At 27.8% G+C, this 12615-nt stretch overlaps 1 protein-coding gene across 1 annotated transcript in view; it reads right to left on the bottom strand.

Moving 5' to 3' along the window:
- LOC113388463 (cilia- and flagella-associated protein 157-like) overlaps window positions 1–7949 on the bottom strand; it is a 15492-nt gene extending 7543 nt beyond the window's left edge. The window contains exons 1-5 of the mRNA XM_026625839.1: window positions 7915–7949; window positions 7366–7518; window positions 4218–4371; window positions 4068–4140; window positions 3892–3982 (exon numbers count right to left, since the gene is read on the bottom strand). Coding sequence (XP_026481624.1) covers window positions 3892–3982; window positions 4068–4140; window positions 4218–4371; window positions 7366–7518; window positions 7915–7949 — 506 coding nt within the window. The remainder of the gene's footprint in view (window positions 1–3891; window positions 3983–4067; window positions 4141–4217; window positions 4372–7365; window positions 7519–7914) is intronic.
- Between the last annotated feature and the right edge of the window lie 4666 nt (window positions 7950–12615).

The raw sequence follows: 12615 nt of genomic DNA, 5'->3' as shown, positions 1-12615 counted from the left end.
CTACTGTCGAGGATTAAAATATAATTTTACATATTTCTATAATTGTATCTGACCTAAGATCAAAAATATTTGATTCCATCATGGATTTTATATTGGTCTTCAAAAAGAGGACTCTACTGACAAGCAAATTGGAAATAAAATATCAATGTCATGAGAAGGGACTCTACTATAATAATAGAAATAGAGAAAGATTGAAATAATTCGTTTGATCAAAGATATTTGATAACTTTACTGGAAAGAGTGATTTTATTAAGAAAAGGGACTCTACTGACCAGCAAACTAAAAAAACATCATCAACATTATGAAAAAGAACTCTACTGACGAGCAACCTGAAAAATATCAATTTTAATGAAGGGACTCCACTGACGAGCAAACTGAAAAATATCAATTTTAAATGAAGGGACTCTACTGACAAGCAAACTAAGAAAAGTTATCAATATTTATCAATATTTAAGATTTTAAGATTTTAAGAAAAGGGACTCTACTGACGAGCAAACTGAAGAATATTATCATTGGTAAAAGAAAAGACTCTACTGACAAGCAAACTAAAAAAAGTTATCAATATTTATCAATATTTAAGATTTTAAGATTTTAGAAAAGGGACTCTACTGACGAGCAAACTGAAGAATATTATCATTGGTAAAAGAAAAGACTCTACTGACAAGCAAACTAAAAAAAGTTATCAATATTTATCAATATTTAAGATTTTAAGATTTTAAGAAAAGGGACTCTACTGACGAGCAAACTAAAATAAAATTATCAATGTTAAGAAAAGAGACTCTACTGAAGAGCAAACTAAGAAATATTATTGTTAAAGACAATTTATTTAAAAGAAGGGACTCTACTGACGAACAAACTGAAGAATATTATCATTGGTAAAGAAAAAGACTCTACTGACGAGCAAACTAAGAAATATTATTGTTAAAAGAAGGGACTCTACAGACGAGCAAACTGAAGAGAAATGATCAATGTTAAAAGAAGGAACTCTACTGACGGTAATAAATTCCATGATCTGTTTCCTTACCGATAGCAAGGTGACTTTGATAATGTTCTTCCTATGTCCAGAAAGTTTCTTTTCAAAACTCGTTTTCCCTCTTCTGTTCTGCAATGGAGCACCTCAAAGCATGCAAATTCTGCTCGGCAACTCTCTGTCTAAAAATTGTATTTTGCAACTTGAGTTGTGTGTCTTTCAAAGCAATATTGTCTCTCGTTGCTTGTTGCTGGAGACGATTGCTGCATCTACCTAAATAAAGTGCCTTTAAGGTTCACATGCTATTGAAGTAAAACTTTTTTGTTATCACAGGATGGCATTTCAATTGTAAATAAATACATTATAAACAATTTTGAATAATATGCTTATTAGTAATATGGCAACACTCGCGATGCACACATTTATTAGTGTCAACCAATATACACATTTATATAATGATAAATTATAAATTTTTATATTATAATAGCATTTAAATTGTATAATATTTACAAACAATAATGTAATCAAAGTCGTACTTGAAATATGACATGATCGTTTTAAAGTAATTGCTTATTAATAAATTCTATAATATTCATTCACACAGTGGATTATGTTAAACAACGCCTAAACAAATATTGTTTTTGCAAATTAACTCATCCTGTAATAATTGTGTTTGAAGAACTTCATGTAATGAAAATTAACATACATTCATTGACTGCTTGAATTTTTTTTTACTTTTGCGCTGGCGATATAATCTCATTCTTTGAACACCTGAAATATCTGTCTAGCCTATAAAAATATTTTCCATTTGAATAACTTCAAAGATTTATAGAAGCTAAGAATAATATAGAAACCGCACAAATGTAAACTAGCTGTAAGTGGAATTTCTTGAGGCAATTATGGCATCGTGCCTTAAGGCAAATTGCTGGAACTTCCCGCACCGTAACGAAATGTTCGTGGAATACTGAATGTTTTCAAATAGATTATTATGAATATTGTAACATTGTGTAATATTTATAAGAATTATATAAACCGAATTGCAGAGTTGAAATTATTTGTAAAGTATATTAGAACTATAGTCAGAATTAAAAATAAAATCTGAAATATTTTCGATATACAAAATACTAAAAAAAAAAAAAAAAAATTGGAACAAATTTTTTTTTCAAAATCAATATTTTTGTTAAGACAAGCAGAAAGTTCTTTGAATCATTTAAATCGGACGACTAGTAGTTCTCTCAAAAACTGCCATTTTTTACATATTTAGCTCCGTATCTTCAAAATGGCTGGGCCTGCCTTTGCCAAAAACTAATAACCACTTCTCCCAATCTTTACTAATTGAATGTTTTTTAGATCATTCAAATCGGATAGTCCGTTCGCTCAAAAATTCGATTTCTATTTTCTGCACTCTTTGCTCCGTATCTCCGAAACGGCTGGACCTGCCTTTGCCAAAAACTAATCAGCTCTTTTCCCTATCAATAGGAATCGAATGTTTTTTGAACCATTCAAATCGGTTGATCCGTACGCCCGAAAACGTGGACGAAAATTTGTATCCATACATACATACACACACACACACACACACACACACATCCATTTTTTCTGAGGTATGCCAAAATGTTCAGAAACCTTCAAAACGTCGAGAAATGTAAAATTTTCAATTCCGATTTTCGGCCCATTACATAACTTACCCTACGGGAAGTTAAAAAAAAAAACGATTAGTAAAATCTACGGTACACAATTTTTCTTTATATAAATAAAACATTTATAACTTAAAAAATCCAAACAATTTAAAAACAATATTTTCTGAGCACATATTAACTTCAAACACGCTTTTAATACTGACCATCCTGTAATTTTATAAAAGAAAAAAAATGCGGACCTTGGAAGATTTTCCGAATCTTGTTTTATCTTTTTAAATTCAAATGATGTAAATAAACGTAGTTTTCTTGCTTACTTTCAGAAACCTATCAAAATGTAATTATTTCTGTAAATCTGATTTTCTATCACTCCCCTGTTTTTTCCTGGTTTGGTATTTAGAATCTCATTTGTTAATTGTTATATTATTAATTCTAAAAATTTGTTTCCTTGTAGTAGTATATAAAAAAATTATGAACGCAAATGAGTTTAAATATGCAAATGAGTTCTTCCAGAGTACTAACTTTGAAAAAAATATATAATTTGCAAAAAAGGGCGCTATAACGCCAAAAAGTGCATTTTCAAACTAACATTTCAAAAAGTTGATATTGTTGAGTTTGTAGTAACATTTGCGATCCGTTGAATAACGTTTTTGTGTATAAATACAATTACAAACAAAAGTACACACTAAATTTAAATAATATTCATCTAAACTATATTAAATTTAATTGAACATATGTCAAAACCATTTGACATTCGACGTAAAAGCCCGCCGTCTATAATTTTATTTAAATTTCGCTTCTACATAAAATTTTCAAATTAAAAAGTAAAGTTTCTACGCGGTTTTGAAATAATATCTCACCTTTCCCACAATCTCTGGATTAACACGAATATTTCAAGACTAAAAGTGGCCAAATCGGTTCAGCCGTTTTCGGGTTTTAGCGAATCTAACATAACATAGAAATAGCTATACTACCAAACCAGGAAAACAACAGAAAAAACTAAATAATTATGTAAAATTTATTGAGCAAATAAATAATTTATAAATAATTGAATAAATAAAAATTGTTTTAGATCATTATTTAATTGTTTTCTGTTGTTTTTCCTGGTTGGTATGTATAATTTTCTCCTTTTTATATATTTATATTTATTATCAACTTTGTATTTATTGTAATATGTTTTTTAGATGGCTGAATGATGACACGCATCAAGTGCCGAAACGTTGACACACACACACACACACACACACATATATTATATATATATATATATAAATTTTGTCTTACTTTTCAACAAGCAATTCAGTCTTGTCTCTAAATTTCTTGAGCAACTCCTTCTGCATAAAATTCGAACGATGGAGATACTTGATATCATCAGCTATGAAAAAACAAATTATAAATAAATAAAAATAAATAAATATATTATATTATATTATATATAATTATAAATAAATTACACTTACAGTCAATCTGCGATTTCAGCACCAACTCCTTGTCGCGTTTTGTAGTTTCCTTCAACTCTTCTTGCAGTTTCACCTAAAATAATAATAATAATTATTTTTTTAAATATTAAATATTAATTGGTGTTTTTTTTCTAAATATATTATATTTACATAATTAGCCATCATCGAGTCCAATTCGTTATTCAAAGCTATATTTTCCCTAATAACACGACGACTTGTATCGGCGATGCAAATTTCGGCGGCGTCGTGAAAATCGTTGGAGAGTTGGAACAATTTTTCTTCCATCATTTTTTTCAATTTACTCCTAAAAGAAGAATGATGACACATATGTAGTGTCAAAACGTGAAGAATAAATTTCTTATATTACTAAGCAAAATTAAAAGTAAACCGAAGAAGATTGTACTCAAATATATATAAAGTGCTCTCTATAGTTTTTATTAAATGTTATATATTTGTGGGTTTCTTTAAGTGTATATATATATATATATATATATTTCATATATGTATATATTTCAAGTGTATGATATAAACAAATAAATTATAAGATTGGTGACACATATGTAGAGTACGAAACGTGAAAAATAAACTTGTTTCATAATTAGGCAAGATTAGAAGTAAAGCAAAAGAGATTATTCTCAAATATGTATAAAGTTTTTATTGAATGGTATATATTTCTGGGTTTCTTTAAGTGTATATATATATTTCATATACGTATATATTTCAAGTGTATTATATAAACAATTAAATTATAAGATTGATGACACATATGTAGTGTCGAAACGTGAAGAATAAATTTCTTATATTACTAAGCAAAATTAAAATTAAACCGAAGCAGATTGTACTCAAATATATATAAAGTGCTCTCTACAGTTTTTATTAAATGTTATATATTTCTGGGTTTCTTTAAGTGTATATATAAATTTCATATATGTATATATTACAAGTGTATTATATAAACAAATAAATTATAAGATTGGTGACACATATGTAGAGTACGAAACGTGAAAAATAAATTTCTTTCATAATTAGGCAAGATTAGAAGTAAAACAAAGGAGATTATTCTCAAATATATATAAAGTGCTCTCTAGTTTTTATTAAATGTTATATATTTCTGGGTTTCTTTAAGTGTATATATATTTCATATATGTATATATTTCAAGTGTATTATATAAACAAATAAATTATTAAGGTAATTCAATCTGTACGTTTTGGCAGTAGAAGTGTGTCATTATATTTTAAGTTTTTTTTTTATATTTTACTCACTTTCCCTCGACCAATTTTCGTTCCAATTCATAAACTTGTCTGGCGTGAGCTTTGGCATCGTTTTCGATTTGTTTTCCTGAGCTTGAAATTTTCGCATTAAATCGTCTCTGAAAATCCGGAATTCGTCCAGAGAATTCAATTTGCCGGTTAGGAGTTTCATTTCGTTTGTTAAATGCTGGTGCATCAACCTAGAGATAATTATATATATATATATATATATATATATATATATATATATAATATATGTATATTTATATATAAGGGTGGTCCTTAATAAAGACATTCTCGAATTTCCTTGCTCCCAGGGGCTCAAATGCTTCCAAATTATTAAACAAAAATTCTCTGAAAGTTTTAACTCTTAATATTAACTTTTAGATAGTCCGCACCCCAACCAAAGTTTCTTATGAAATTAACATAGGTAAAATTCCATTTGTTTTTTTAGATATAACTCCGCGACAAATGAATCAAAAGTGACAATTCGTGTTATGTTTTATTAAAAATTCGACGCTCTACAAAAAAGGTGTATTATAATTTTTCGGTAAATCTATTTGCTAAGAATTATTCGAGCTCAAAGTTTAATTATTCTATATTTATTAATATTGACAATTATTAGTATTTTCTCCCCATACTTGAATATATATACATGAAATTACTAGAATCTCATGTTTACTCGTGTAGAATTTGATATAACTTTTCAAAGTTATGCATAAAGTTTATATGAACCTCTTAAAATATTATAGGCTTGTGAGAAATAGAAGATTTGAATACATAGAAGTAAAATGCAAACTACAAACAAGGCTAAATTATGTAATTATATAATATTATAGAAAAAATCAAATTTATCCGCAAAACAATTTTTATATATTGACGACGGAAAGGTTACAAATCAATAAAAATAGATAAGTTAAATTTCAGATCGATTCTTGCAAAATTTGATTCGTAGAATTATCCCATAGTATAAATATTTTCTGATATGCACAAAAAGTACATAGTTTTTGAATGGCTTGCGGAAAAAGCAAAAATATAATCTAAAGATAAAACTATGGTATGGCTGTAAATTTTTCTAGAATATTTGAAATCTCACTCTAGCATAACACAATATAATTCAGAAATATAAGTTCGTTTTGCATCGTCATTCAAAAATTAATAAATTATGAATGTCAAAATGTGCCAAATCAATTTAAATGAAATCAGTTTGAGATTAGAATGGCACTTGCAAAGACTAGTAATGCGCTCCAGGAATATTTATATGTGGCATGCGTTGCTGTGGGTAAACTATCCTAAATTGAAATTTTAAATTGCTTAGGAGTTATTTTTATGTTGATGATAGCCCAAACCTGAGTAAACGCCTTCATCAACATAAAAATAACTGAAAAAATCTTAAACAATATAAAACAATGTTAACCAAACATATTATTAAATTAAACCATAATATAGATTTTTTCAACCCTAAAATTTTACATTTTGAAGAGAACGTAATTAAAAGAAGATTCGCTGAGGGGATGTTTTTAAATTGCATAACGACAGAGTCATAAATAAACGTTTTGACAATACAGCCCTGAACGAGACAAACACGTGGATTCTTAATAGCGTGTCAAAATTTCTTAAAAAATGACAAGATCTCATCGCTTTTTAAATTTCCCGTAAAATTTTAACAGATGTTTATTTGTGTGTTTTACCATCTGCGATGTTAAAAAATATATATTTTATCAATGTGCACATACTCATAGCATGGATTAATAATGGTTTCATATGTTATATTAGGATACAAGATTGGAAGTGTTTTCTTTATTATTATTATTATTATTATTGTTGTTGATTTTTTATGAAATTTCTTAGATATTATTTAGTTAGTTTTAATTTTTATAGTTAAATTGATTGTCACTGAATGAAGGCTAAGATGCTAGCCGAAATGTATGGATTTTAAATAGATTTCTAGAAACTCATGCTATTTTCATTGATGTAACGCACGACTTTTTAACTCAAACTAATATATATATATATATATATATATATATATATATAATAAACGTACCTATATTCTTCTTTGGCATCATCCATAGCCTTCTTGAAACCCTTCTGCTCCTCTTCCCTTTCCAAAATCAAATGCTTCAATTCAGCCCTTACAGTCTCAGCTTCCTGCTCCTTTTTATCAGCAACTCTTTTTAAATGATCTATCACATCACTCCTAAAAATAAAAAAAAAGATTAATTAAAAACATAAAAACATTAAAAACTAAAACTCAATTAATAAAATTAAAAATAAATATTAATACACCATAGTACAAATTAAAAAAATCTTCTTAAATTATATTTTTAAGAAACTATGAACATTAACTATGAACATACCCATATAAATTTTTGTTGTAAATGTAAATGTAAGTAAGATTTACAAAATAATAGATAAAATGTAATATTATTATTAATAATATTAATTCCTAGTCGCTACATACAAAACTACTACCAAGTTATATAATTTATTAAACGCGTACTTGTACGTAACAGTTACGTTACACGTGTTACATGTCTGTTACGGTTACGTTACATCTGTTACGTTATTTCAACGTATCTGTTACTTTACTGACCTGTCTTCTTGCAAACTTTTCACACTAGTCGACATCTCCTCGTTCGATTGCCTTAAAGTTTCATTTTCAAGGCGCAGCCTTGCCAATTTTCGATTGATATCAGCAATTTGCAATTCGTAGAAAGTTTTATCCACTTCTGGCAACTGTGGCTTTTTCTCTTCTTCTCCTTACCTTTTTTTCCTTTTTTCTTCGGAGGCATAATTAAAAAATAATTCTATTTTTTAAAAAAATAATTTTTTGTAAAAATTACTTTACAACTTTAATAAAAAAACTATACAAGAACTTTAGTAAAAATTTGAATTTTAACACTAAGAATTTTTATAAATTTAAATATTATTAGTGACTTAAAATTTACATGGTACTTATAAATTTATTTTAAGTTACAATCATTTATAAATATAAATTGTTTAAATAAATAATTTAAATTTTAATTTAATAATCATACTTGTCAAAAATTAAACAAAATTTAAAGATTTTTGAAAACTATAAAAAAAAAAAAAAATTTGTATTTTGTTTATGTATTGATATTTTTTTCATCGTTATATTTTAATTTTAGGAACCAATTAAGGATAAAATAGAAATGCAATGTTTTATTGAATTTTTTTTTAGTTTCCTCGTCAGTAGAGTCCCTTTTCTTAACATCGTTAATTTTAACTTGAATTTGCTCGTCAGTAGAGTCCTTTACCTTGACATTGATAAAAATTAATTCAAGTTTTTATATAAATATTTTTTTGTAAAATTAATAACTATAACTATAATAATTAACAACTTTAATAAAAAAAAACTATACAAAAACTTTAGTAAAAATTTAAATTTTTAAACAGAGAATTTTTATAAATTTAAATATTATTATTAACTTAAAATTTACATGGTACTTAATAATTTATTTTTAGTAACAATCATTTATAAATATAAAATGTTTAAATAAATTTAAATTTTAATTTAATAATCATACTTGTCAAAAATTAAACAAAATTCAAGACTTTTGAAAACTAGATCTTGGTTTTTTAATCACAATATTTGTTACAACTGCTAAATAATATAACCTCTAGTAACATAAGTGAATAATAACAAATATAAATAAAATAGAGTACAAAATAGAAAGAAAAGTATTTACATTAAAATGTTATCCGTATTATGATGATTTAATATAAAATAAAAGCAAATAATAATAATAATAATAATAATAAAATTTCTGAATAAATAAAATGATAATTTTACAAAAACAATAATTTACAAATAATAATAAATATAACAAAATAACAATATTAGCAATAATAAGATAATATAATAATAATAATATTAGCGTTTACAAATGGCTATTTATTAGATCATTGGAAATTTTTCGTTTTTGGAAATTTGTATTTTATTTATCTTTTGATATTTTTCATCGTTATATTTTAATTTTGGAACCAATTCTTGGATAAAATAGAAATGCAATGGTTTACTGACTTTTTTTGCTCGCCAAAAAATAATATAAAACATATTTACCTTTTGTCTGCACCTCCGAAACCATTGGACCTGCCCTTCCCAAAAATGTAATCACTTCTTCATTGCGTCAATACAAGTAAAATGTTTTTTGAAACATTCTAATCGGATGCGTCGTTCTCTCAAAAACTTGATTGCAATTTTTTCCACATTTTGCTCCGTATCTCCGAAACGTCTCGACCTGCCTTTTCCAAAAACTAATCAGCACGTCTCCCCATCAATAGGAATTGAATGTTTTTTTTAATCATTCTAATCGGATGCACCGTGATCAAAACACTGATCAAATTTTCTTTAGTTTGCTTGTCAGTAGAGTCTCTTACCCTTCTTCTTAACATTGACACTATTTTTTAGTCAGTAGAATCCCTTTTGTTATACTATTTTTTGCTCGTGAGTAGAGTCCCTTCTTTCAGCAATGATACTATTTCAGTTTGCTCGTCAGTATGGTCCTTTCTTTAAACAATGATCATATTTTTAAGTTTGCTCGTCAGTAGAGTCCCTTTTTAACATTTATGATTTTTTTTTAAGTTATCAGTAGAGTCCCTTTTCTTAGCACTGATATTGTTTTTTAGTTTGCAACTTAGTTGCAATTTTTTGAACTCTTTGCTCAATATCTCCTAAACATCTGGACCTGCATTTGCCAAAAACTAATCAGCACATCTCCCTATCAATAGGAATCGAATGTTTTTTGAATTATTCTAATCGGTTTCTCCGTTTTGTCAAAAACTTAATTGCAATATTTTGCACTTGTCTCTCAAAAACTCGATTTGTATTTCCTGTACTCTTTGCCCAGTATCTCCAAAACGTCTGGACCTGTCTTCCTCAAAAACTAATTGGCATATTTCTTCATCATTCTAATCGGTTGAACCGTTCTCTCGTAATCGCCGATGGAAAATTGTATCCGCACATACATACAATCATGTTTTCTAAAAAATGCCAAAAAGTTCAGAAAACACTGAAACTTTATTAACTTCCCGTAGGGTAGTTATAGTAATGGACCGAAAATCGAAAATGAAAATTATTACATCTTTTTTTATTTTCCATAAAATATTTTTGTAATTTTGGACTAAAAATTCAAAAAATTACCCAGGCTAAGCACGGTCTAAGCGCCACTCCGGTACAAATGTTTACCCAAGTGCGTTTAGACTGTTTACGTACTGGGGCACTTTTCCAATTTTGTGAGAAAACTATTGAAAAATGTGAAAATGCCGCCAAGCTAAGCACAGTATAAGTGAAAATGTCGCACAGAATTATTTGCAAATGCGTTTAGACTGTGACTTTTTCAATTTTGTGCAAATTAGGCAACTATTTTTTTTTAACTTGAATTCGAAATGAAATGACGATTGTTAATGTAATAATTGATTTATGATTTGCATTTGACTTGCTCACTCAGATATAACAAGATAGTAAAAATAATGAAAGTTACAGTATTTGTAATAATATATTTGAAAACGTTTAGAACTTCTCGAATACGTCATTACGGTACGGGAAGTTCCAGCAATTTGCCTTAAGGCCCGATGCTATACACTACTAGTTAAATCAAGATTTGTACTACGATGTAACATTAAAATGTTTATCTATGCCGATTTCCTACTCATCAATAGAAATCGAATGTTTTTTTTGAATCATTCAAATCGGTTGAACCGTGCTCCTGTAATCGTCGATTGATGTTTGTATAAGTGCGCACAGTTTTCAAATATATTATATAAGTGCACACACACAATCATGTTTTCTAAGGTATTTAGCATTAAAAAAAAATGACCCAGTGATCTACCGTCAACAACATAATTTTCTCCGTTTCGCACAGGAAAATTTTCAAACAAGTTATTTTTAATTATTATTTATTATTGATTATCGTTTTTATTATTAATACTATTATTTTAATTATTATTTATTCATTTATTTATTCTATTTCTTTTCTTTAATTTCTTTTATTCTATTTTGTTTTTCTTCTTGATTTTGATTTTCAATACCATAACTTTTAACTTATAGATTGTATTGTAATCTGATTGTTAAAATTAGCAGAAAACTAGTGGGGCGCATGGCATCGTGCCTTAAGGCAAATTGCTGGAACTTCCCGTACCAAAAATTATTATTTTTTAAAAAGATTAACATTTTTGAAAAAAATTTACTCTGATAAAATTGATTTTTTAGAAACTATAAATTTTTGACAGAAACTTACTTTTTGTTGAAAAATTTATTTTGGAATATTTTGGAAATTCTGAACTTTTTTTCAAAGCAATGCATAGAGACTAAAAATCGAAGCGCGTAAGCGCCGCGTCGCCGTCTAACGGATAAACATTGGTACGGAACCCATAGGAATGTAAACAAAATGTATACTCATTGTTTAAAATCTCTATAAAATATCTGATAATTTGATGTGCATATGTCTAATGTCTAATGATTATTGTTGACCGCCAAATGGTATTTTTTTTTAGTTTTTTTTTACTAGATCTCCGAAATTTACACAAAAATTGAAAAAGTGCTCCCGCCATAGTCACAGTCTAAACGCATTTGCAAATAATTCTGTGCGACATTTTCACTTATACTGTGCTTAGCTTGGCGGCATTTTCACATTTTTCAATAATTTTCACAAAATTGGAAAAGTGCCCCAATACATAAACAGTCTAAACGCACTTGGGTAAACATTTGTACCAGAGTGGCACTTAGACTGTGCTTAGCCTGGGCGATTTTTTGAATTTTTAGTCCAAAATTACAAAAAAAATTTTTTGAAAAAAAAATTAGAAACAAAATTTTTTTTTCCAAAATCAATTATTTGTTGAAACAAGCAGAAAGTTTTTGAATCATTTAAATCGGACGCTTAGTTCTACTCAAAAACTGCCATTTTTTAAAATTTAGCTCTGTATCTCCGAAACCTCTGGGCCTACCTTTGCCAAAAAACTAATCAGCACATCTCCCTATCAATAGGAATCGAATGTTTTTCAAACCATTCAAATCGGTTGATCCGTTCTCTCAAAAACTCGCTTTCTATTATTTGCACTCTTTGCTCCATATCTCCGTAACGGCTGGACCTGCCTTTGCCAAAAACTAATCAGCACATCTCCCTATCAATAGGAATCGAATGTTTTTTAAACCATTCAAATCGGTTGATCCGTGCGCCCGAAAACGTGGACGAAAAAAAGCGGACATACAAAACACACACACACACACACATCCATTTTTTCTGAGGTATGCCAAAATGTTCAGAAACCTTCA

The sequence above is a fragment of the Ctenocephalides felis genome, unplaced genomic scaffold (genome assembly GCF_003426905.1).
Source record: "Ctenocephalides felis isolate EL2017-DRISC unplaced genomic scaffold, ASM342690v1 CF-g0.4_SCAFFOLD_03572, whole genome shotgun sequence".
In the NCBI taxonomy this organism is placed as follows: domain Eukaryota; kingdom Metazoa; phylum Arthropoda; class Insecta; order Siphonaptera; family Pulicidae; genus Ctenocephalides; species Ctenocephalides felis.
This window is presented reverse-complemented; position numbering and strand designations above follow the sequence as displayed.